We start from the raw sequence: 24,772 nt of genomic DNA on the forward strand, positions 1-24,772 counted from the left end.
CCATTGCACTCCAGCCTGGTCGACAAGAGTGAAACTCTGTCTCAAAAAAAAAAAAAAAAAAAAAAAAAAGAAGGAACCAGTGGGGCAAGCAGAGTTAAGATGCTTTGCTAAGTTAAAGAGTCTACTAACTACCAAATCTTGCTGTGGCTTATCCAGAGCTCTCAAAATGCTACCAATTTATTTTTAAGAAGACCTAAATCCTCATTTTGGCTTTCAGGACACTAGGATTTGCCTTCAACCCATGTCTCCAGCCACATATTTTCTTACTATTCTTCGAACATACCTTTCTCTCTTTTCTTCACTCTTCATTATGTTGTTAAATCTACCTATCTAAATCTATTCCAGACATCCATTTAAAAACTTGTCCTGGCCAGGCACGGTGGTTCACCCCTGTAATCCCAGCACCTTGAGAGGCCGAGGCAGGCAGATCACTTGAGGCTAGGAGTTTGAGACCAGCCTAGCCAATATAGTGAAAATCTGTCTCTACTAAAAATATAAAAAACAAAAAAAAATTAGCCAGGCATGGTGGTATACACCTGTAATCCCAGCTACTCGGGAGGCTGAGGCCGAGAATCACTTAACTCAGGGAGATAAAGGTTGTAATGAGCCAAGATCACACCACTGTACTCCAGCCTGGCCACAGAGCGAGACCATCTCAAAAACAAAACAAAAACAAACAAAAAAACAAACAAAAAAATCTGTCCTGATTATATTAGTCTAGCGTGACCTCTTACCCCTGAAAATTGCTATATCCCATCACTGTATAACTTATTCCAGCAACTGAAATTAAGATGACAGGAGAGGCTCAGAGCACTGACTCTGGAGCTAGACTGTCTGGGTCTGAATCTTGGCTCCAAGGATGACCTTGGACAAGTCACTTAACTCTTCTGTGTTCCAGTTTCCTCATCTAGAAAACAGGGATGATAATAATGTCTACTCACAGGGTAGTTCTCATGGTGAAAGGAACACATGTAGAAAAATCACCTAGAGCAGTGCCTGTAAGTAGGAAGTCCTAAATAATCACTAGTTATGACCACTCTTATTAATCATATGCTGAACTGTGATAACTCTTCCACTGTTTCTTTACTGTAATTTTTTTATTATTGTTTAGCTTACACTAAGTTTATGTATTAATTCTCCAACTTATACTTTATGTACCTTGAAGGCAGTCTGCCTTGTGCATAGCAGATATCAGTCATCTTAAATCAGTTTTGTAATGAGGCAAGGTCAAAAACAGTACGCACAAAATATTTCCTGGTTAGGTTTGACCAAATACTGCTGAATTTCAAAGAAAAGGAGTTCACTGTTTAAAAATACTCGCTATTCTTTAAAAATAACAATTCCAGAGGGAAAAAGTAATGGTTACTGAGAAATCACTTAAATTCTTTATTTTAAAATATGCTAGACAGTTCCGTAAGACTCAGGGATCAGAATTTGTCCAAAAATAATAATGTACTAAAAACTTAAAAATTGAGTGAGACTTTTCATTTTCTTTGACTTTACCTTGCCGCACTCCAGTTTCAATCCTGGTGGAAGGATCTGCTCGAGGGGTAGAGAGGTGCACTAATGGGCCAGCCCCAGGCATGAAGTTATTACTAGGATCTTCTGCATATATTCTAGCTTCGAAGGCATGGCCCTGCAGAGTTATTTCTTCCTGGCTCAAAGGAATCTTCTCTCCTGCTGCAATCTGGTAACAGAATAGCGTTTCTTATGAAATCTACCATATAGCGGCTCCCAGACTTAGGAGATCAATGGTCTTGCTTTTTTTCGAGGTAAAACGTACATCTAGGTTTTGCAATGCAGCCAAATAAAAACTATTATTTTGTCTACTCATTTGAGTATTGGGCAAAACAAAAATAAATTAAAAAACAGATGCAGCTTGGCAACAGTCTATCATTTGGGCATCAGAGTTTTTAAATGGCAAAAGCAGGCAAAGTGATGGCTAACTTACTAATATAAAAATCAGTGTTTGTTCAATATAATCAAAACCAAAATTTCTTACTGGCAACATACTCTCAGTTTTCATTGAAAACATTAGCACTCAATTCCCAAATCAATTTTTTTAAAAAATAGTACATTATTAGTGTTTACGACTAGATTCACAGCCAAGCAAAAAGTGTGGCTGGCGTTGTCATCCTATGCTGTAATCTTCATCAGCAAGTGGGTGATAAAGCAAAACAGAAAGGGGAAAATTATGGTTTTTCAATTTTGTTATGCTGATGTGTACTGTATGATACCAGATTACAAACAGGGTGATCACCACAGTTTGTTGTTACTATAATTATTACTATTTTGGCTATTATGTACCAATACAACAAATCACTCTCTTCAATTAACTAGTATAAACTGGAAATGGCTATTGGAGGACACACTGCACTTTTCTCTATTTACTCTCAAGTTTTTTTCCAAGATGAGAAAATGACAACCTAAAAAAGCAATCTAGATACAGGAAAAAAGACTCTAAGTAACTTAGCATGACATTGAACTACACCGGTTAAGTATAAAACAGAGGCAAAAGTTTCATTTTTCTGAATCTGTAAATATGAAAGATCAGGATGCACGGCAGTTAAGAATGAAAGGAAACGGAACTAAGTTAAATGCCTTTATGGCAGTATATTTTGAAAATACCTCAGGTTCTGCAGCCAGATTGCCTAGGTTCAAATTTTGTCTCTATATTTACTTTGTCATGTAGACAAGTTTCTTAAGCCTTCCATGCTTCAGAGAAAAGTGTCTGGCACACAGTAAGCATTATGTTACCTATTATCATTCCATCCTTAGGATCTAGAACCAAAAATTCCATTTGACCCAGCAATCACATTACTGGGTATACACCCAAAGGATTATAAATCATTCTACTAAAAAGATGCATGCACACGTATGTTTATTGCAGCACTGTTCACAATAGACTTGGAACAAATTCTTTAATATTTTAATAAAGAATTCTGGGCCAGGCGCAGTGGCTCATGCCTGTAATCCTAGCAATTTGGGAGGCCGAGGCAGGTGGATCACCTGAGGTCAGTAGTTCAAGACCAGCGGCCAACATGGTAAAATCCCGTCTCTACTAAAAACACAAAAATTAGCTGGGCATGGTGGTGCACGCCTGTAATCCCAGCTACACGGGAGGCTGAGGCAGGAGAATAGCTTGAACCTGGGAGGTGGAGGTTGAGGTGAGCTGAGATCACGCCATTGCACTCTAGCACACTCCAGCCTGGGCAAAAAGAGCAAAACTCCGTCTCTTATGTTCACCTTGACTTGTCTTTGCCTGTCCATTTTCCTCCAAGCTTGGCATCCACTTGAGTGTCGCTGGGTCTTTGGAGATAGTGCCATTTGAGTTCTCTCAGGCTGACATTGGCTCTCTGGAACCCCTAACCTTGACATTTTCACCAGCTTTCCCTGAACACTGTTAACTATCTGTATCTGTAGCCTGAACCCGGGACACTCACATCAGTCACTGTTCAACCCTTGTTCTAGGAAGGCTTGACTACACAGGCAGGTCCTCAAGCTTGGACTCTTGACTTGTGAGCCCCTTTGTTTTACCTCTGTTTAAAGGCCAGATGCCAAATGCCTTGAACTGTATATAAACCAGGTCCAGCAGCTTCCCTGAGTTCTAGTGTCCCTCCCCAGATGATAAAAGCTGGCTTCTCTTTCCGAAGAGCCTTGACAAGCTCTTACAAAAAATAAATGTCTGTTGGTTTCCCTAATGCCCAAAAGCTTTCTCCTTCCTTAATCCTTAGAAATCTTTTTTTCTCTTATGATTTCCAAAGTCTAAACTCTCTTGATTTACTGCTTCAGAAAAATTGTCCTCCTTTTCCTTGAATTCTGGAAATATAAACACTCTTTCCAGAAGTTTCCAAAGCCATTACAGTTTTTCTTGACACTCACTAAAACTTACTAGCTTGCTGTGCCTGGTTTTCATTAGCGCCCTAGGATATACAGCCCCAGAAGAACCTTTTGGCTCAATTAAAACCACCAATCACCCCCAAGGAACCAACAAAAGGAGTATTATATTATTATTTACAGAAGTTCTGAAAAGATAAAATTATCAAAATAATCAAGACTTTAGCATCACACCATAAAAAAACAATTTAGATTCAGGATATATAAGGAACCGAGAATCCTACAGATATCAGGAATGTCTATATTACTTAACCAACTTTTTTCATGTTAAGAAAAAGAAGGCTAAAGTAAAATCTGTTGTTCTTACGAGAACAAAAACAGACTAAGCTATTATTAATATTTGAGAAGTATGTTTTGTGGAATTCTGGTTTATACCAGTGCTTCTCAAACTATCCACAGTAAAAGAACAGTTATAACCTTACGTGTTTGAAAAATACAGTAGACATGTCATAGCAATGCCAAAATGCTTTATAAGTTTCCAAACAATTACTCTGAATGAACATTTACTCATGGGCCAGCAATAGCCATAAATCCGCACTTTACTTGGATCATTCTAGACCATCTCCTTGGCTCTTCATTCCCAACTCTGCCTTAGCTCATTTCATCTTGTCTAGCATCTGCCCTGCCTCTAAAATCGAATGATGGCCTGGCCCAGAATGCTGAGGCTTTAGGTAGACCATGAGGCTTTTCCCTTGAGGTGATGTGGTTGTGAGCAAGCCTCTGTGACAGAATCTCACCTGCTGGCTGCCCATGCCTAAGGGGAAATGAATCTGAGTCCTTAATGTGCCAAAAAAAGCTACAGCATCAAATGTGGCTTCACTTTTTATGTCCCATCTTCCTGTCCTCATCACAACCACCAAGAACTGAACCCTGTCCAAAATGACACCTGCATTAGGAGGTCAGAAGGTAGTAACCTATTCTCAAGACTGTGTTGTTGCTGTTGTTGTTTTTGGATTTTGTAAATTATAGATTCAGGTGGAACACGTGAACGTTTGCTACACGGGTATTTTGCATAATGCTGGGGTTTGAGCTCCTGGTGCACCCATCATTCAAACAGTGAACATGGAACCATTTAGGTAGTTTTTCAACCCTCGCCTCCCTCCCATCAAGACTGATTATTTTTTCTTTTCTTTTATTAAGATGGAGTCTCACTCTGTCACCCAGGCTGGAATGCAGCAGTGTGATCTCGGCTCACTGCAACCTCTGCCTCCCCAGCTCAAGCGATTCTCCTGCCTCAGCCTCCTGAGTACCAGCGACTACAGGCACCTGGCACCACGCCCAGCTAATTTTTGTATTTTTAGTAGAGACAGGGTTTCACCATGTTGGCCAGGCTGGTATTGAACTTCTGACCTCAGGTGATCCACCTGCCTTGGCCTGCCAAAGTGTTGGGACTATAGGCGTGAGCCACCACACCCAGCCAAGGCTGATCTTTAATAGAAAAAATATTCGCACTCTAAGCTGCCACTCCACCAAGTCAGTTCCTGTGATCATCTCAGTAACAGGATGTTCCACTTGCAGCCTTGTATTCATCTCCATGAAATAGAAATTATGTTTCGAGTCCATAATAAACTCCACAGTCCCTAAAAGATAAAAAACAATGGTCATATTCAATAGTGTATAATCAATCAGTAGCAAACCAAAATCTCCCATGATGCATCACATCAAGTTTTACTGCTGCCTTCATTCAATGGTAACACTTTGCATTTCATGAAGAAAACATCTCACATTTGCAGCAGCATGAGTCTTAGTCAAAAATAGAGAGCTGTATGAAATTTGGCAACGAAAAGGTATATTCGGGGTTGTGAGCAAATGGTAAGCCCAAATTATGAATCCGTTTCAGCTGCTGTAACAGTGAGAACAAGGGTGGACCACATGTTACTGCCTCAGAGCACCAAGATCCTGGGAGCCTCATAGCATGACATCCCATCTCACCTTAACCCCATGGAGAAAAAGAAAACTTTTTTTCCATGATTGTGGGCTCCAGGAATTTCCTTTTAAAGTCCTTTGTCTGGTAACCCATTGAAAGATTGTTTGGCAACTAAACCTTATGTTAATATCTATTGGCATTCTATTAAGCTCTAAAAAATTTCCCCTAACTTTATTAAGGTTCAATTTTAGACAACAAACTGTAACTATTTGAAGTGTAAGTGTGTGATTTAGCAATTGAATACAATCATAGAACCACAATGAAACTATAGAACATTTCCATTATAAAAAAAGTTCCCTTGTTCCCATTTGGAATCAGTCCCTTCACTAAACCCTGGGATCCAGGAAACCACCAATCTGCTTTCTGTCACTATAGTTTTCCTAGAATTTTATATAAATGAAATCATATAGTTTGTAGTCTTCTGTGTTTCTGTGTTTGTGTGTTTTTCTCTTAGCTTAAAGTGAACACAATGTAAAATTGTTTTTAAAAGTGTGGTCACAACCCATTAGTGGATTTTAAAATCAATTCTTTTTTTTTTTTTAAAGACGGAATCTCACTCTGTCACCCAGGCTGGGGTGCAATGGCGCGATCTCGGCTCACTGCAACCTCTGCCTCCTGGGTTCAAGCAATTCTTCTACCTCACCCTCCCTGTACATGGGAACACAGGCGCACGCCACTATGTCCGGCTAATTTTTTGTATTTTTAGTAGAGATGGGGTTTCACCATGTTGGCCAGGCTGGTCTCGAACTCCTGACCTCAAGTGATCTGCCTGCCTTGGCCTCCCAAAGTGCTGGGGTTACAGGTGTGAGCCACTGTGCCCAGCTTAAAATCAATTTGAAGACTCTTGGCATCTGATCTGGCATCAAGGAGCTTAGAAGTTGCCACTCTGTCCTATCAAGTAAAAAGCTGAACAAGCTGAAAATCAACAATTTTTAAATTTGTCAGAGAAATCAGGTCACAGGGCAAGCTGCTTGTCCACAGAACCAGAGAGACAGACAACTGACAGGCAGATACAGAGATGCCATGAGGATAAGCCTGAGCTGTAATTGACAAATTCCTGGCAGCTCAGTGTGGACAACTCTGAGAGTTAAAAACTCCAAGGCGACCCAGTTACAGGAGGACCCCACACTTCCGTGAGTTTTACCTCTAGGAGCTCTGCCAGACCTTCACAGTGAATATCAGAGAAAAATCCTCCCATGCTTCCAGCATCAGAAGAAGGGAAATGCAACCAGTTTGAAGTACACCAAAACATTCAAGGTTTGCCCTTGAGAAAAACTATTTTATCAGAGCCTAAACGATTGGGATTTTATCAGAGCCTAACCTCACTGGGGGAGGAGAAATACTCAACCCCAGCCTTTGCCAGACATCCTGTCCAATCTAAGGGGTGGAGGAGAACAAAACAAAAACATACCGGGAAGCGCTGGTGAAGTTCACACACCAGGGGCACAGGCTCAGCAAGACTGACATCCAATCATGGGACAGTAGAACACGCCCCCTCCAGCCTTATCACATTACAAAAGGCCTGTTTAGCAAAATTCTCTTTACCCAGTACACCAGGTCCATCTTTCAACAAAAAATTACAAGGCATACTAAAAGGCAAAAAACACAGTTCGAAGAGACTGAAGAAGCATCAGGTATGGCAGGAATGTTAGAATTATCAGACACAGAAATTCTAAACTGTGATTAACAGGCTAAGGGCTTTAATGAAAAAAGTAGACAACATGCAAGAACAGATGGACAATGTAAGCAGAGAAGTGAAAATTCTAAGAAAGAATAAAAAGGAAATGCTAGAATTGAAAAAAAAAAAACACCAAAACCATAACCCTAATAGAAACGAAGCATGCTTTGTGGGGGGCTCATTAGCACATTGGGTATGGCAGGGGAAAGAACCTCTGAACTTGAGGATATGACAACAGAAACTTCCAATTCTGAAAAACAATGAGAAAAAAACCTTAAACAGAACAATACCTAGCACTGTAAGCCAACTACAAAAGGTATAACTACACAGAATGAGAAAACCAGAAGGAGAAGAAAGGAAGGAACGGAAGTAATATTTGAAACAATAATAATATGTTACTGCATACTGTAGGCAACTGTAATACAGTGGTAAGTATTTGTATATCTAAATATATCTAAACCTAAAAAAAGTAATGCATTGTACTATAATGTTGCAGTGGCCACAATGTCACTAGATAGGAATTTTTCAGCTGCATTTCAATCTTACGGAACCACTGTTATATTGAACAAAATGGTGTTATGCAGCATATGACCATACTTGATATGCTAAAACAGGAGAGGAAATTGGATCATATAAGATGCTCAATTAAAACCATGAAAGGCAGAAAAAGTCTGAAAGATAAAAATAGGAAAAAGGGGAATAAACAGAAAACAATAATAAATATGGTAAATATTAATCAAAGTATATTAACAATCACTTTAAATGTTGAGGTCTGAATATACCAATTAAAGGACAGAGGTTGTTCGAGCAGATAAAAAAGCAACAGACAAATATATGTTATCTACAAGAAATCCACTTTAAATATAAAGACTTGTAGATTTAAAGTAAAACAGAGAAAGATAGAATATGCTAACACCAAAGAGAGTGGGAGTAGCCATCTTAATTTTAGAGCAAATTTCAGAGCAGGAAAAGTTATCAGGGATGAGGGGTATTAAACAATGATAAAGGGGTAGACATAACAATTTTTAACATGCATGTACCTAACAACAGAGCATAAAATATATGTGGCAAAAAAGAATTGTAAGGAGAAATAGATTAATTCACTATTATAGTTAATTCACTATTATAGTTGGAGACTTTAACACCTATCTGTTATTAAATAAATATGGATGATCCAGCAGGCAGAAAGTCAATAAGGACATAGTTGAACTCAACAGCACCATCAATCAACTGGATACAACTGTCATCTATAGACTATTTCATCCAACAACAGCAGAACACATTCTCAAACTAGAAAGGAATATTCACCAGGATAGACCACATTCTGTAACATAAACCACGTCTTAACAAATTTAAAAGAATAGAAATCATACAGTGTCTGCACTCAGAACATAACAGAATTAAACTAGAAATCACTAACAGAAGGATATCCGGAAAATCCTAAGATATTTGGATATTAAACAACACACTTCTAAATGACACCTGAATCAATAAAGAAATCTCAAGAAAAAATTTAAAATATTTTGAATTAAATAAAAATACAACTTTCAAAATATGAAGAATGTATCAAAAGCAGTGCATAGTGGGAAATTTATAGCATTGAATGTATATATTAGAAAAGAAGAAAATACCAAAATCGATAATCTAAGCTTATATTTTAATTAATGAGAACAGCAAATTAAATCCAAAGTAAGCAGAAGGAATAATAAAAGTTAAAGCAAAAATTAATGAAATTGAAAATGGAAAATCAATAGAAAAAAATCACCAAAACCCAAATTGGTTCCTTGAAAAGATCAATAAAATCAATAACGTTGGCTGCGGTGGGCAGATCACGAGGTCAAGAGATCAAGACCATCCTGGCCAAGATGGTGAAACCCCGTTTCTACTAAAAATACAAAAACTGAGCTGGGTGTGGTGGTGCGCGCCTGTAGTCCCAGCTACTCAGGAGGCTGAGGCAGGAGAATCACTTGAACCCCAGTGGGTGGAGGTTGCAGTGAGCCAAGATCTCGCCACTGCACTCCAGCCTGGTGACAGAGTGAGAATCTGTTTCAAAAACAAAACAAAACAAAAACACAGTAACCTTTAGCCAGGTTAACCAAGAAAAAAAGAAGAGAGAAAACACAAATTGCTAGTAACGGAACAAAAAGAGAGCTATCACTACAGATCCCATGGACATTAAAATGATAATAAAGAAATACGAATAATTCTATGCCCACAAATGTGATAACCTAGATGAAATGAACTGATTCCTTCAAAGACACAATCTGTCAAAACTCATACAAGAAAGAGAGAACCTAGGGCCAGCTCATGTGTGTAATCCCAACACTTTGGGAGGCCAAGGTGGGAGGAATGCTTGAGCTCAGGGGTTTGAGACCAGCCTTGGCAATATGGGGGGACCCTGTCTCTACTAAAAGTTTAAAAATTAGCTGAGTGTTGTGGCACATGCCTGTAGTTCCAGCTACTTGGGAGGCTGAGGTGGGAAGACTGCTCGAGTTCAGGAAGTGGAGGTTGCAGTGAGGATAGGCCAGCATGGTGGCTCATGCCTATAATCCCAGCACTTTGGGAGGCTAAGGCAGGAGGATCTCTTGAGGCCAAGAGTCTAAGACCAGCCTGGGCAATATAATGAGACCCTGTCTCTATAAAGAGAAATAATCTGAATAGCTATGTTTATTAAAGAGATTGAATCAATAATTAATAACCTTTCAAAAGAGCACAAGGCCAGCCGAGTATAATATAACCTAGACAAGCTTGAATATGGTGATGACTTTTTATATACAACACCAAAGGCATGATCTACAAATAATTGATATGCTGGACTTCATTAAAACTTAAAACTTCTGCTCTGTGAAAAGAAAGTCAGCCGGGTGTGGTGGCTCATGCCTGTAATCCCAGCACTTTGGGAGGCCAAGGTGGGCGAATCACCTGAGGTCAAGAGTTCAAGATCAGCCTGGCTCACGTGGTGAAACTCTATCTCTACCTAAAATGCAAAAAAGTAGCTGGGTGTGTGATGGCGCATGCCCATAATCGCAGCTACTTGGGGGGCTGGGATAGGAGAATAGCTTGAACCTGGGAGATGGAGGTTGCAGTGAGCTGAGATCGCGCCACTACACTCCAGCCTGGGAGACAGAGTGAGACTCTCTCTCAAAAAAAAAAAAAAAAAAAAGAAAAGAAAAAAAAGAAAGGGAAAGTCAAGAGAAGTGAAGACAAGCCTCAGACGGACAGGTTTGAAAAGGCACATCTGATAAATAACTGTTATTCAAAATATACAAAGAACTCTTAAAACTCAACAATAGGAAAACAAACTACCTGATTAAAAATGGGTGAAAGACCTGAACAGACACTTTATTAAAGAAGATATACAGATGGCAAGTATGCATATGAAAATATGTTCAATATTGTATGTCATTAGCGAAATGCAAATTAAAACAATGAGATACCAAATGACCCGAATCCAAAACACTGACATCACCAAAAGCTGTTGAGGATTTGGAGCAACAGGAAACCTCTTTTGTAGCTGGTAGGAATGCAAAATAGTACAGTCACTCTAGAAGACAGTTTGTCAGTTTCTTCCAAAACTAAACATTCTCTCACCATATGACCCAGTAGCACGCTCCTTAGTATTCACCCAAATAAACTAAAAAATTATGTCCATACAAAAGCCTGTTTGTTTCCAGGGCGTTTATAGCAGCTTTATTCATAATTGCCAAAACTTGGAAGCAACCAACACGTCCTTCAGTAGCTGAATGGATAATAAACTCTGGGACATCGAGACAACAAAATATTATTCAGCATAAAAAAGAAATGAACTATCAAGCCGTGAAAAGACATGGAGGAAACTTAAATGCATATTATAAAGAAACCAATCTGAAAAGGCTAAATACTGTAGGATTCCAGCTATATGACATTCTTGAAAAGGCAAAACTAGGGAGGCAGTAAAAACATGAATGGCTGCCGGGGTTTAGGGGGAATGGAGGGATGAATAGACAGAGCACAGAGGATATTTAGGGCACTGAAACTATTCTATACCATAGTACAATGGCGGATACATTTCATTACATTTCATACATTTCATGTCAAAACTCACAGAATGTACACCACCAAGAGTGAGCCCTAATGTCAACTACGGACTTGGGTGATAATGATATGTCACTGTAGGGTCACTGACTTTAACAAACGTTACCACTCTGGTACAGGGATGCTGATACTGTGGGAGCTTGTGTGTTGGGAAGTGTCAGCGGGGGACGGGGGTATATGGGAACTCTCTGTACTTTTTGCTCAATTTTGCTGTAGGCTTAAAACTGCTCTAAAAAATAAAGTTTATTAACTATAAAGAAGTAAAAAAAAATCAATCAATCTAGTGATTTTAAAATAGAATACAAAATATCAAAACTCATATAATTAAGACAGGTACTGTTTAATGAAACATTTGTTTCAAATATATATGTATGTAAAAATAAACATTTATGTGTACATACCAGTCTCAATATCAAACGTATTTCTTACTGTGAATATGGTCAAAACAGCTTGAAAGCGACTGATTTAAAACTTGTGTTTCTCTTGCCTTCTAAAACATAAATTAATCACTGTTAATGTCTCTTCCATTAGAAGCAAATCTTAACATACCTGCTCCAACATAATTTACAGCTTTAGCAGCTCTGACTGCAGCTTCTCCCAGCTTTTTTCTTACTTCAGGTTTAATACCAGGCTATGAAAAAGATATTTAAATAAATCTCCATTAGTAGCTTGCCTTACTAGAAATTCCATTAAAATTCAATTCAGTCAGGTGTCACGTAATGATGTTTCTCAGTCAACGACAGATCACACATACAACAGTTGTCCCATAAGATTATAATGGAGCTGAAAAATCCCTATCACCTAGTGACACTGTAGGTGCCATAACATCACAGCACAGTCATTAGTCATGTGTTTTGTGGTGAGGCTGGTGTAAACAAAACGACTTCACTGCCAGTATACAAAAGTATAGCACATTCGGCCGGCCACAGTGGCTCACGCCTATAATCCCAGCACTTTGGGAGGTTGAGGCAGGCAGATCATGAGGTCAGGAGATCCAGACCATCCTGGCTAACACGGTGAAACCCTGTCTCTACTAAAAATACAAAGAAAATTAGCCGAGTGTGGTGGCGGGCGCCTGTTGTCCCAGCTACTCGGGAGGCTGAGGCAGGAAAATGATGTGAACCCAGGAGGTGGAGCTTGCAGTGAGCAGAGATCGTGCCACTGCATTCTAGCCTGGGTGACAGAGCGAGATTCCGTCTCAAAAAAAAAAAAAAAGTATAGCACAATGATGCGCTGCATATAATACTTTATAATACAACTACTTTTTTTTTTTTTAATTTACTATACTATACAATTCTAATAGTTACTTTAAAGTGTATCCCTTTTACTGAAAAAAATAAGTCACCTGTAAAACAGCCTCAGGCAGGTCCTTCAGGAGGTATTTCAGAAGGCGGCATTGTTATCATAGAATATGACAGCTCCAAAGATGTTATTGATCCTGAAAACTTTTAGTGGGACAAGATGTGGAGAAAAGAAAGTGACATTGATGATCCTGACTCTGTTTAGGTCTAATGGGTGTGATTGTGTCTTCATTTTTAATAGAAAAGTTTAAAAAGTTAAAACAGGCCAGGTGTGGTGGCTCACCCCTGTAATCCCAACATTTTGGGAGGCCGAGATGGGTGAAGCACTTGAGCCCAGGAGACTGATAACAGCCTGGCGAGAATCAAACCATAGAGCAACACGGTAAGCCCTCGTCTCTAAAAAATAAAAAAAATTGGCCAGGCATGATAGCACACCCCTATAGTTTCAGTCACTCAGGAGGCTGAGGTGGGAGGATCACTTGAGCCCAAGACGTCAGGGGTCTAGTGAGCCATGTTTGTGCCACTGCACTCCATCCAGCCTGGGTGACACAGCAAGACCCTGTCTTGAAAAAATTTAATTTAATTTAATTTAAAAATTTTAAAATAGGGGCCGGGTGCAGTGGCTTACGCCTGTAATCCCAGTACTTTGGGAGGCTGAGGTGGGCGGATCATGACGTCAAGAGTTCGAGACCAGCCTGGCCAACATAGTGAAACCCCGTATCTAATAAAAATACAAAAATTAGCCGGGTGTGATGGCCAGTGCCAGTAGTCCCAGCTACTCTGGAGGCTGAGGCACGAGAATCACTTGAACTCAGGAGGCAGAGGCTGCACTGAGTCAAGACTGTACCACTGCACTCCAGCCTAGGCTACAGAGTGAGACTCTGTCTCAAAAAAAAAAAAAAAAAAAATTAAAAAACAGGAAAAAGGTTATAGAATAAGGCTATAAATAATTTTTTTTTTTTTTTTTTTTTTTTTTTTTGAGATGGAGTCTCACTCTGTTGCCCAGGCTGGAGTGCAGTGGTGTGATCTCGGCTCATTGTAACCTCTGCCTCCTGGGTTTTTTAAAGCAATTCTGTCTCAGCCTCCTGAGCAGCTGGGATTACAGGTGCCTGCTACCACACCCAGATAATTCTTATATTTTTAGTAAATACAGGGTTTCAGCATGTTGGCCAGGCTGGTCTCAAACTCCTGACCTCAAGTGACCCACCCGTCTCAGCCTCCTAGAGCCCTGGGATTACAGGTATGAGCCACCACACCTAGCCAAGAAAGAATATTTTTGTATGTCTGTATAATGTGTTTGTGTTTTAAGCTAAGTATTATGAAAAAAGAGTCAGAAAGTGAAAAAAAAATTTGAAAGTTTATAAAGTAAAAAAGTTACAGTAAGTTAAGGCTAATTTATTAAATATTTTTTATAAATTTAATTGAGTGTAAGTGTACAGTGTTTACCAAGTGTACAGTGATGTACTAGGTCTTCACATTCACTCACTGTCCCACCCAGAGCAACTGAAAATCTTGCAGGCTCAATTCATGGTAAGTATTCCATACAGGTGTATCATTTTAATAATCTTTTATACTGTATTTTTACTGTACCTTTTCTATGTTTATATATGTTTAGATACACAAATACTTACCACTGTGTTACAACTGCCTACAGTATTCAGTACAGTAACATGCTGTATAGGTTTGTAACCTAGGAGCAATGGGCTCTACTAGCAGCCTAGGTGTGTGGTAGGCTTTGCTATTTAGGTTTAAATACACTCTATGATGTTCACACGATTACAAAATAACCTAAGGACGCATTTCTCAGAATGTATTCCTATTGTTAAGCAATGCATGACTGTATTATATTTCTATGTATCAAATTCTGCATGAAAAAGGATAAAAAGTTGGCCGGGTGCGGTGGCTCACGCCTGTAATCCCAGCACTTTGGGAGGTCAAGGTGGGTTGATCATGAGGTTAGGAGTTCAAGATCAGCCTGGCCAAGATGGTGAAACCCTGTCTCTATTAAAAAATACAAAACAAAAATTAGCCGAGTGTGGTGGTGGGTGCCTGTAATCCCAGCTACTTGGGAGGCTGAGGCAGAGAACTGCTTAAACCCACGAGGCGGAGGATGCAGTGAGCCAAGGTAGCGCCACTGCACTCCAGCCTGGGTGATAGAGCAAAACTCCGTCTCAAAAAAAAAAAAAAAAGAAGGATAAAAAGCTAATATTATATACTTCATCAAGAACTGTCCTATGCTAGTTTAACTATCAATATACCAAAGTTTAATGATTCTGCTACTAATTTCTATGCATTGCAGATATTACTCAGCATAATTACATATCTTTGTCCATTGTATCTACATGACAGCTTTTATAGCTATATGTCCACTTAAAATTATGTCTCAGGCTGAGCACAGTGGCTCGGGCCTGTAATCCAAGTGCTTGGGAGGCTGAGGTTAAAGGATCACTTGAAGCCAGAAGTTTGACACCAGCATGGTCAACACAGTAAGACCCCATCTCTACAATAAATTTAAAAAAAATTAGCCAGGCATGGTGGCATGCGCTTGTAGTCCCAAGTACTCTGGAGGCTGAGGGGAGGACAGCTTGAGCCCAGGAGTTGGAGACTGCAATAAGCTATGATCACGCCACTGCACTCCAGCCTGGATGACAAAGCCAGACCTTGTCTCAAAAAAACAAAACAAAACTATATGTATCAATATGGTAACTTTTAACAGTCCTTATTTTGTTTCAGGATGATAAGCAATCTGAGTGATGTGCCTAATGATTACCTTAAAATAATGGGAAACCTTGAGATTCCAAGTTAATAAGAAAGGTACATAAAAAGAAATATATGTCAAGAAGTAAACAAAGTTTTTAACTTTTTAAAAACAGTGCTATACAGATATAAATTTAAGTAATCACCACTTGAAAATAAGGCTTTACTGCAATTTCTATTGACATTTAATATGTCAATATTCATGGCACAACATATTCTGGTATAATATAGAATGGTATAATATATTCTACAACAGAAGTTAATATATTCTGCAACATAAATTAAAATTTGAATATGGTATAAGAATAATGTACTGATTAACCAGAAACCTCTGATCCCTGACTTTTTGGAAATAAATATATATTTAAAAAAACATCTATATAACATTGAACAAGAATCCATGGCAGTAGCAATCTCCACAGAAATGTAAATCCAAAATTAGGTAGTCCTAGTTGCAGGCTTTGACCCAGGTAATCACCTCAACCAATCAGGGGTAAGGCTCAAAGAGATGTAAACAAATAATGTTAAGCGAGCAAGCGCTGCCAAATGAGAGACCCTCTCATCTCTATAATATAACCAATAAGGCAGGAAAATCTCTCACATATTTTGGGAACATATAAAATGGTAATTAAAAAAGCCTTCTCCACAAAAAATACATTCAATTAACCAGACCATTCCATTGCAGTAAGTAATTCTAGTTCATTACGATTTTCTGTATTTTTTTTTTTTGAGACGGAGTTTTGCTCATTGCCCAGGCTGGAGTGCAATGGCGTGATCTCGGCTCACCGCAACCTCCGCCTCCCAGGTTCAAGCAATTCTCCTGCCTCAGCCTTCACGAGTAGCTGGGATTATAGGCACACGCCACCAAACCTGGCTAATTTTGTATTTTTAGTAGAGATGGGGGTTTCTCCATGTGGGTCTAGCTGGTCTTGAACTCCCGACCTCAGGTGATCCACGCACCTTGGCCTCCCAAAGTGCTGGGAATACAGGCGTGAGCCACCACACCCAGCCGTTCATTACAATTTAAAATGTGCACTGAAACCTCACTATACAGCTTTTCACTGTAAATCAGATAGGTGAATCAGAGTAGATTTTCCCATATTTTATCCAGAAGGAACACGGCCCTGTTGTGTCTATCCCCAGAACATCAGTCTCCTCCTCATCCCCAATACCGCAGGAGGTCTTTTCATTACACCGCTATTAGGAAACAGCTGTCCAGCAGGAGTTTGAGGGGTGAGAGACACCAGATTCGCAGACTTCTGATGTGAAAATCAGAGTAAGATTCACATTATAGAGAAGCTTAGAAATTTCTTTCCAAGGTGCTTACCGCTGGGGCCTCCTCAATGATCTTCTGATGTCGTCTCTGCACACTACAGTCTCTTTCAAACAAGTACACAGCATTGCCATGGTGGTCACCAAACACCTGGACTTCTACATGCCTATATAAAAGCAAACACATGTTAATATATTTGTTAGGGGTGATAAATATCACATTCGTTAAGCTAAACTGTTAGGTACAATCACCAGGATTTCTCCACTTTTATTTTATTTAAGTAAGATCTGATATTTTGACCTCAAATTAGAGGTTATAGACTTAGAAAAAAACCACAGGTCAAATGAGATGGCTTACGCCTGTAATCCCAGCACTTCAGTGCCAAGGCAGGCAGAATGCTCGAGCCCAGGAGTTCAAGATGAGCCTGGGCAACATGGTGAAACCCCAATCTCTACAAAAAAAAACTAGCCAGGCATGGTAGCACATGCCTGCAGTCCCAGCTACCCAGGAGGCTGCGGTGGGAGGATCATCTGAGCCCAGAAGGTTGTGGCTGCAGTAAGCTGAGATTGTGCCACAGCACTCCAACGTAGGTGACAGAGTGAGAGACCCTGTCAAAACAAAGAAACTGTAATCTTGTAAAACTCAGTGAAAACATTACCATTTGCAGGATGAATATTAAAGAGAAAAAAATCTCACTACATAAAATGGCAAATAATAAAAGACATTTCTCCAACCTGAAGGAGAATGAATAAATGAATGAATATTTTTAAAGGACAGAAAATAGAGACTAAAGTAGGGATACGTAACAAAAAGAACAAACTGTCAAAGAAAAGACTGATAAGTTTGACTACATTAATATTACAAATTATAGTCACTTCATATATTGTCAAAAGACCAATGAAAAATTTTTGTGACCTTTTGTTTTTAAGCAACTCTTACAGTTAAATTTTATGAAAATAGAAGACTGAAATTAAAATGGCTCATCCAGAAAAGTTAAATATATTAAATTAATATGGACCATTAGTATCTTAGAAACATACTAATAAAAAATCATAATAAAACCCAAAAAAGGGCCGGGCACAGTGCCTCACACTTATAAATCCCAGCACTTTGGGAGGCCGAGGCAGGAGGACTGCTTGAACCCAGGAGTTCAAGACCAGCCTGGGCAACATAGTGAGACTGTTTCTTAAAAAAATTTTTTAAAAAATAAATTAGCCAGGCATGGTGGTACATGCTTGTAGTCCTAGCCACTCAGGAGGCTCAGGCGGGAGGATTCCTCAAGCCCAGGAATTCAAGGCGGCAGTGAGCTACGATTGTGCCACTGCATTCCAGCCTGGCTGATAAAGTCAGACCCCATCTCTAAGGAAAAAACAACAACAACCAACAAAGGTACTTACATGTTGATTATAAAATAGTAAAATTATGATAAATCATATTAAGAGTGAATGTACATAACCTTTGTGGAAATAAGGCTAATACGGTCTATTTGGTGAACATGGAAGCATTCTTCTCGGTACATTTGTGATACGGTCACACTGTAGTTCACTTCACCTATTCACTATCATAATACAGGGGTGATCAGCAAATATGTTTTCCTGTTGATTTTTTAAAATAAAAACTGTCAAACATAGAAGAGGCAAAAAAAAAAAAAAAAAAAAAAAAAAAGGCCAGAAAGTCGTATAAATGTATTGCTTCAGTACAATAGGTCATTTCTATTCTTGTTTACTTCATGAAGTATGTTATTTAACCACTTCAAAGAATTTCTCTTCTTGTTGGGCACGGTTGGTGCACACTTGTAATCCCAGCACTTTGGGAAGCCAAGGCGGGCAGATCACCTGAGGCCAGGAGTTCGAGACCAGCTGGGCAACATGGTGAAATCCCGTCTCTACTAAAAATACAAAAATTAGCCAGGTGTGGTAGTGCACACCTGTAATCCCAGCTAATCAGGAGGCTGAGGCATGAGAATCACTTGAACCTGGGAGGTGGAGGCTGCAGAGGGCCGAAATCGTGCCATTGCACTCCAGTCTGGGTGACAGAGTAAAACTCTGTCTCAAAAATAAAAAAAAAATTTATCTTCTTGATATATCAACTTTTCTGAAAGTTCCCGTTTTGAATTTTCTAACCTGTCCAATACATTCTCTTAATAAAATTCTTGGAGCTGATTTTTTTGTTTTGGATTTCTTGCCTTGTTGACTTTTCCTCTTTATCCATAAGCTATATAATCACCAAATACATTGTTGCCATTATTTTGAACAAACTGTTATCTGTTAAATCCATTCAGAATAGGAAAATATTCCTATGTTAGAACAGGAAAATATTTTACTTCCACCTATTCCTTCTCTAATTCTTTTCTATTCTTTATGTAGCTCCAAGTTTCTGACCAAAAACATTTTATTTCACTCTAAAGAACATCTACTAATATGTCCTGCAAGGCAGGTCTACTGGTGACAAATTCTCTTAATTTCTGTTTGTCTAAGAAAGTCTTTATTGCTCCTTCATACTTGAAGCATAATTTCATTGGATACAGAAGACTAGCTTAGTTGTTTTTCTCTGAACACTTTATATGTCACTCCACTCTGTTCTTGCATGGTTTCTGGTAAGATTTCTTATCTTTATTCCTCTAGTATTGTCCTTCCTTGTGGTTTCTTTCAGTATTTTCTATTTGTCTTTCTTTTCCTGCATTTGAAGATGATGTGCATAGGTGTACATATCTTGGTATTTATTCTTCTTGGTGTCCTCTAAGCTTCCTGGTTCTGTAGTTTTGCATCTGTCACTAATTTTGGAAAATTCTTGGCCATTACTACTTTAAATATCTCTCCTGCTGCTAATTCTTGTGGTATTCAAATAACGTGTTACATCCTTTTAAATTGTCCCAGAGTTCTTGGACATTCTGTCCTTTTTACTTTCATTTTCGTTTCTCCTTGCATGTCCGTTTGGGAAAGTTCTATTTATCTATGTTCAGGATCACTGATTCTTTTTGTAGCTGTGTCTAATCCACTGATGAGCCCAACAAAGGCATTCTTCATTTCTATTACAGTGTTTTTTATTTCTAGCATTTTCTTTTGATTCATTTTCAGTGTTCCCATCTCTCTGCCTGCATTATGCATCTGTTCTTGCAGGTTGTCTATTTGTTCTATTACAGCTTTTAATATATTAATCAGTTACTTTAAATTCCTTATCTGATAATTCCTAAATTTGTATCATATCCGTCTAGTACTGCTTACTTTGTTTTAGTCCGTTTTTTTCCCTTGCCTTTTAGCATGCTTTGTAATTGCTAAAAGTAGAACATGATGTATTAGGTAATAGGATCTGAGGTAAACAGTCTTTTAAAGTGAGGCCTTAGGGCAATCTGGCTAGAAAGGAGGCTGTGTTTAATGTCTGCAGTAGTTGTAGATGCCAGATGTTTCCGTTTCCTCTAGTGTCCTTGTTGTGTTTTGTTTTTAATACCAGTGCCTCTGGTTTCCCTAAGAACTCCTTATTACATAGTTACAGCTCCTCCATTTGTAATCCATTGTTACTATATGGGAGTCTTGAAGACATGTGTCTTAGTCTTTTTATGCTGCTATAACAGAATACCTTAAATTGTGTAACTTATAAACAACAGAAAATTATGTCTTACAGTTTTCAGGCTGAGAAATCCAAGATCAAGGTACTGGCAGATTCAGTGTCTGGTGAGGGTCCGTTCCTCATAGATGGCATCATGTTGCTGTGTCCTCACATGGAGGAAGAGGGAAGGGGCAAATAGGTTCCTCAAGCTCTTTTATTGGGGGAACTAATTCCATTCATCAGGGCAGAACACTCAGGACCTAACACCCACCAAAGGCCCCACCTCTTAATACATTAGGGATGGGGGTTAGGTTTCAACATGTAAATTTTGGAGGGATACAAACATTTAGACCATTGCAACCTGGTAGTGGGGTGTGGGGCAGGGAAGCACTCTATAAACTTATGATTAAATCTCAAGTCTTTTAGTGGTTCTGTGTTTGTGCTGTGAAGTGTTTCTAAGTTGTTGTTTTTTTTTCCCTCCCCTTAGGTGAAATGGGAAGGCTAAATGTGGTTGGCTAACTACCTTCCCCCTGAACAAAAAAGGCTCTGGCAACATCTCCTTGGAGTTACGATTTCTTTTGTTATGGAGAATAGAATGCTCTATATCTCTTTCAGATTGGTTACTTTTCCCTTCTCAATGCTGTAAAACACGAGGGATTTTTTTTCTTCTTGGATTTTTACTGTGGGAAGCTGATGAGGTTCTTGGAGGCAAACCCCATGAAAGTAAGAGGTTCCTCTAAGACTGGGTCCCAAGGAGTTTCTCCCTTCCACACTGGCCCACACTTAGCCTCAGCCATTTTTCAAAATTCCCACGTAAGTGTTAGGGCTCCAGCAGCTTCTGCTCCAGGTAAACTGATCTGGCTGTGACTCACTGTACTTGCATGCTTGTCCAGATTTTAGAGTGAAGGCTTGTCCCATGGCCTCGATTCTCTGATGGTTCTAAAGCCACAGACTTTCATTTTGGTTAGCCTTTTTCTTGCTTTTTGGATGTGACTGATGACTTTCAAGCTCTTTACATGTTAGAGCTGAAATGTCTGTTTTTCTAATTCCAATTGTAAAATTCTACCATGATATGGTTTGGCTGTGTCCCCACGCAAATCTCATCTTGAATTGTAGCTCCCCATAATCCCCATGTGTGGTGGGTAGGACCTGGTGGGAGGTAACTGAATCATGGGGGTAGGTTTTTCCCATGTTGTTCTCGTGATAGTAAGTCTCATGAGATCTGATGGTTTTATAAATGGTAGTTTCCCTGCACAGGCTCTCTTGCTTGCTGTCATGTAAGACATGCCTTTGCTCCTCCTTTGCCTCCTGCCATGATTGTGAGGCCTCCCCAGCCATGTGGAACTGTGAGTCCATTAAACCTCTTTCCTTTAATAAATTACCCAGTCACAGGTATGTCTTTATAACAGCATGAGAACAGACTAACACATACCACTTCTGACTCTCCCTCATCTTTTAGCTGTTCCAGGTAAGAGGAAACACTACAGTAGGGATTCCAGGTTATGAAGGGAATGTGTGGGGGCCACATCAAGAGCACAGAGCAATTCTTGCCTGAGTTTTGTTTTGTTTTGTTTTGAGATGGAGTCTCACTCTGCTACCCAGGCTGGAGTGTAATGGTGCGATCTCGGCTCGCTGCAACCTCCACCTTCCAGGTTCAAGCGATTCTCCTGCCTCAGCCTTCCGAGTAGCTGGGACTACAAGCGCATGCCGCCATGCCTGGCTAATTTTTTGTATTTCAGTAGAGACGGGGTTTCACTGTGTTGCCCAGGCTGGTCTCGAACTCCTGAGCTCAGGCAATCCACCCTCCTTGAACTCCCAAAGTGCTGGGATTACAGGCATAAGCCATCGTGGTCAGCCTTGTCTGAGGTCTTAGAAGTTGGAAACACTTTTCCTTTGGCTGCTTATAAGGGAAGTTCAATGAAGATCTGTGTTCTGTTAAGATTTCTGTAGTTATTAAATCAGTCTTATTTACCTTTTTCTGATTGACCCTTTTCTGTGCAGCTTTATCTAACTTAGAGTTTCTGGAGCACAGCGTCTAGAAGTGTCTGAGAACCAGGCAGTGCATCAAATCCCAGCTGCCCTAATTCAGCCACTGTCAGAGTATGGCCAAAGAGACAGACAGATGCAGCTGAGTCCTATCATGAGCGCCTTGATATTTTCTAAGAGTCTTAACATTTTCATTTTCATATTTATTTTATTTATTTATTTATTTTTAAGACGGAGTCTTGCTCCGTCGCCCAGGCTATAGTGCAATGGTGTGATCTTGGCTCACTGAAAGCTCCGCCTCCTGGGTTCATGCCATTCTCCTGCCTCAGCCTCCCGAGTATCTGGGACTACACGTGCCCAACACCACACCTCGCTAATTTTTTGTATTTTTAGTAGAGACGGGGTTTCACTGTGTTAGCCAAGATGGTCTTGATCTCCTGACCTCGTGATCCGCCCACCTCGGCCTCCTGAAGTGCTGTGATTACAGGCGTAAGCCACCGTGCCTGGCCCCTATTTACATTTTTAATCCATCTAGAATATGTATTATATATGAACTGAGGAAGAAATCTGATTTCTGTTTTTTCTTCCCAAATAGTATACTTCAAAGGTGGTTTCTTATCCCAGTCTTTAAGATGTATTAAACAGTTTTGATAAGATTTGTGAAATATCTTGATATCACTCTTCTCCGTTATCAGCACCATTTTGACAATCTTCTGGCACTGCATTAGTTCAACAGGTAATTATTTAGCAGGACATAAAGGACACACGGTATGATTATCAGGATATTTAAATGTTATTACTAGAGGCTATTCTCTCTATGGAGTAGCCATTCTTTATTCCTTTACTTTCTTAATAAACTTGTTTTCACTTTACCGTATGAACTCACCCTGAATTCCTTCTTGTGTGAGAGCCAAGAATCCTCTCTTGGGGTCTGGATCAGGACCCCTGTCTGGTAACATCTTTCTGGTGACCACAGAAGGAACAATACTAAGGAAATCCTGACCCAAAGGCTAACTTTGGGTAAGTACTGGGGTCTGGTAACGTCTTTCTGATGAACCATGGAAGGGATGATACTGAGGAGACCCTCCAACCCAAAGACTGCAGCACTGATTGGCCAACTGTGGGTAAGTGGGGTGCATATACCTGGGTAAAGAATGGGATTGGGTTACAGGCTCAACTTAGTGGAGTTAAAGTCTCTCCTAAGACAGAGTGGGTTAAAGGCCCCTCTCAATAAAAGGCAAGGATGCTTGACTGAACTTGGGTTTGAAGCCCAACTTAGGAAGGTTAGATTCCTTCCTAAGATTTAGGGGGTTAGAGTCCCAACTTAGGAAGGTTAGATTCCTTCCTAAGATTTAGAGGGTTAGAGGCTCCTCTCAGTAAAATTTCTCTTGGCTAAGAATGGGTTTGGCACTACGGATGTTAACTGCTATTCTGTTTGTATTAATCTGCCTTGCACTCTTTGCTGATGGTGGTAGGTGACAGGATTAGGCATGTACAGGATGGTGGGATATGGGGAGCTTTTACCTCCCCAAAAGGAGAAACTTGAGAACTGAAGGAACTGCTAGAAAAGATCCCTTCTTAACTGACAAATGGCCACCTGAACTTTTGATTTAGTGTCAGTTGCAATGGGTGGGTCTTTCTCTGGCCTCTCTGAGCACCTTGCCTTTCCCGTCCTGCCACAAAGCAATGCTTTTCTTCTTTCCCTTCCCTTTCTCTTTCTGTGCAAACTGATTGAATGAATGGCAAAAATCACTGTTTATCTCCTCTGTAAAGTTTTGATTAATAAAAAAAGGATTTGTGAGGCTAGTCTTAAGCTGTAGTGAATCTGGTGTGCTTTGTGTGTCTTTCTGTATTGTTCTGTCATAGAGATGGGTACCTTAGGATAAAACACAGGCTTAGAGCCCCATAAGCCCACTGTTTAAGATGGCCCAGCAAACTAGTCAGTTATAAACTTTGCTGCAGGTCCCTGGGAAAAAAACTGGATGAGGTTTCCCTCTTGTCTTCTATGTCCTTGGGACATGTAACCATGTAACCATGTGGCCTAGCTTTGTCTTTTCACAATGGTGGTCTGGGTTCAGGGTTCAATTCCTGGCTTAGGGAATGAGTCCTTTTTTTCTGTTTGTCTTTGTATTTATATGTGTTGTATGTGTAATATGAAAGAGCTTTGATTAACTGGTTTAAAAATAAGTGCTTATATCAATTATTTTGTCAGAAAAGCAAAAAGTATAATGTCTTTTAGTTTACGTGATTTAAGTAATTTTTGAGAAATTGAAACAATTCTACACGTAAGGTGTGTATAGAAAGTGAAATGCGTTTTTGGTAAAAGATTATAA

The 24,772-nt window shown here is 39.6% G+C and overlaps 1 protein-coding gene across 11 annotated transcripts in view; it reads right to left on the reverse strand.

The window, feature by feature from the left end:
* MCCC1 (methylcrotonyl-CoA carboxylase subunit 1) overlaps positions 1-24,772 on the reverse strand; it is an 82,303-nt gene that overhangs the window by 23,917 nt on the left and 33,614 nt on the right. For 8 of the 11 annotated variants that reach the window (XR_012430894.1, XR_012430893.1, XM_074031477.1 and 5 more), the window contains 4 exons: positions 16,962-17,073; positions 12,126-12,207; positions 5,350-5,477; positions 1,504-1,687 (listed from right to left, as the gene is read on the reverse strand). Coding sequence is in view for 9 of the 11 variants with exons in the window: in XM_074031477.1 (XP_073887578.1) it covers positions 1,504-1,687; positions 5,350-5,477; positions 12,126-12,207; positions 16,962-17,073 (506 nt within the window). In the remaining 2 variants the exon portion in view is untranslated. Of the gene's footprint in view, positions 1-1,503; positions 1,688-3,246; positions 5,478-12,125; positions 12,208-16,961; positions 17,074-24,772 lie in introns of those variants that run through there. The other 3 variants (XM_074031480.1, XM_074031479.1, XM_074031478.1) reach the window with 2 other exon arrangements.

Source organism: Macaca fascicularis, chromosome 2 (genome assembly GCF_037993035.2).
Source record: "Macaca fascicularis isolate 582-1 chromosome 2, T2T-MFA8v1.1".
Lineage (NCBI taxonomy): Eukaryota > Metazoa > Chordata > Mammalia > Primates > Cercopithecidae > Macaca > Macaca fascicularis.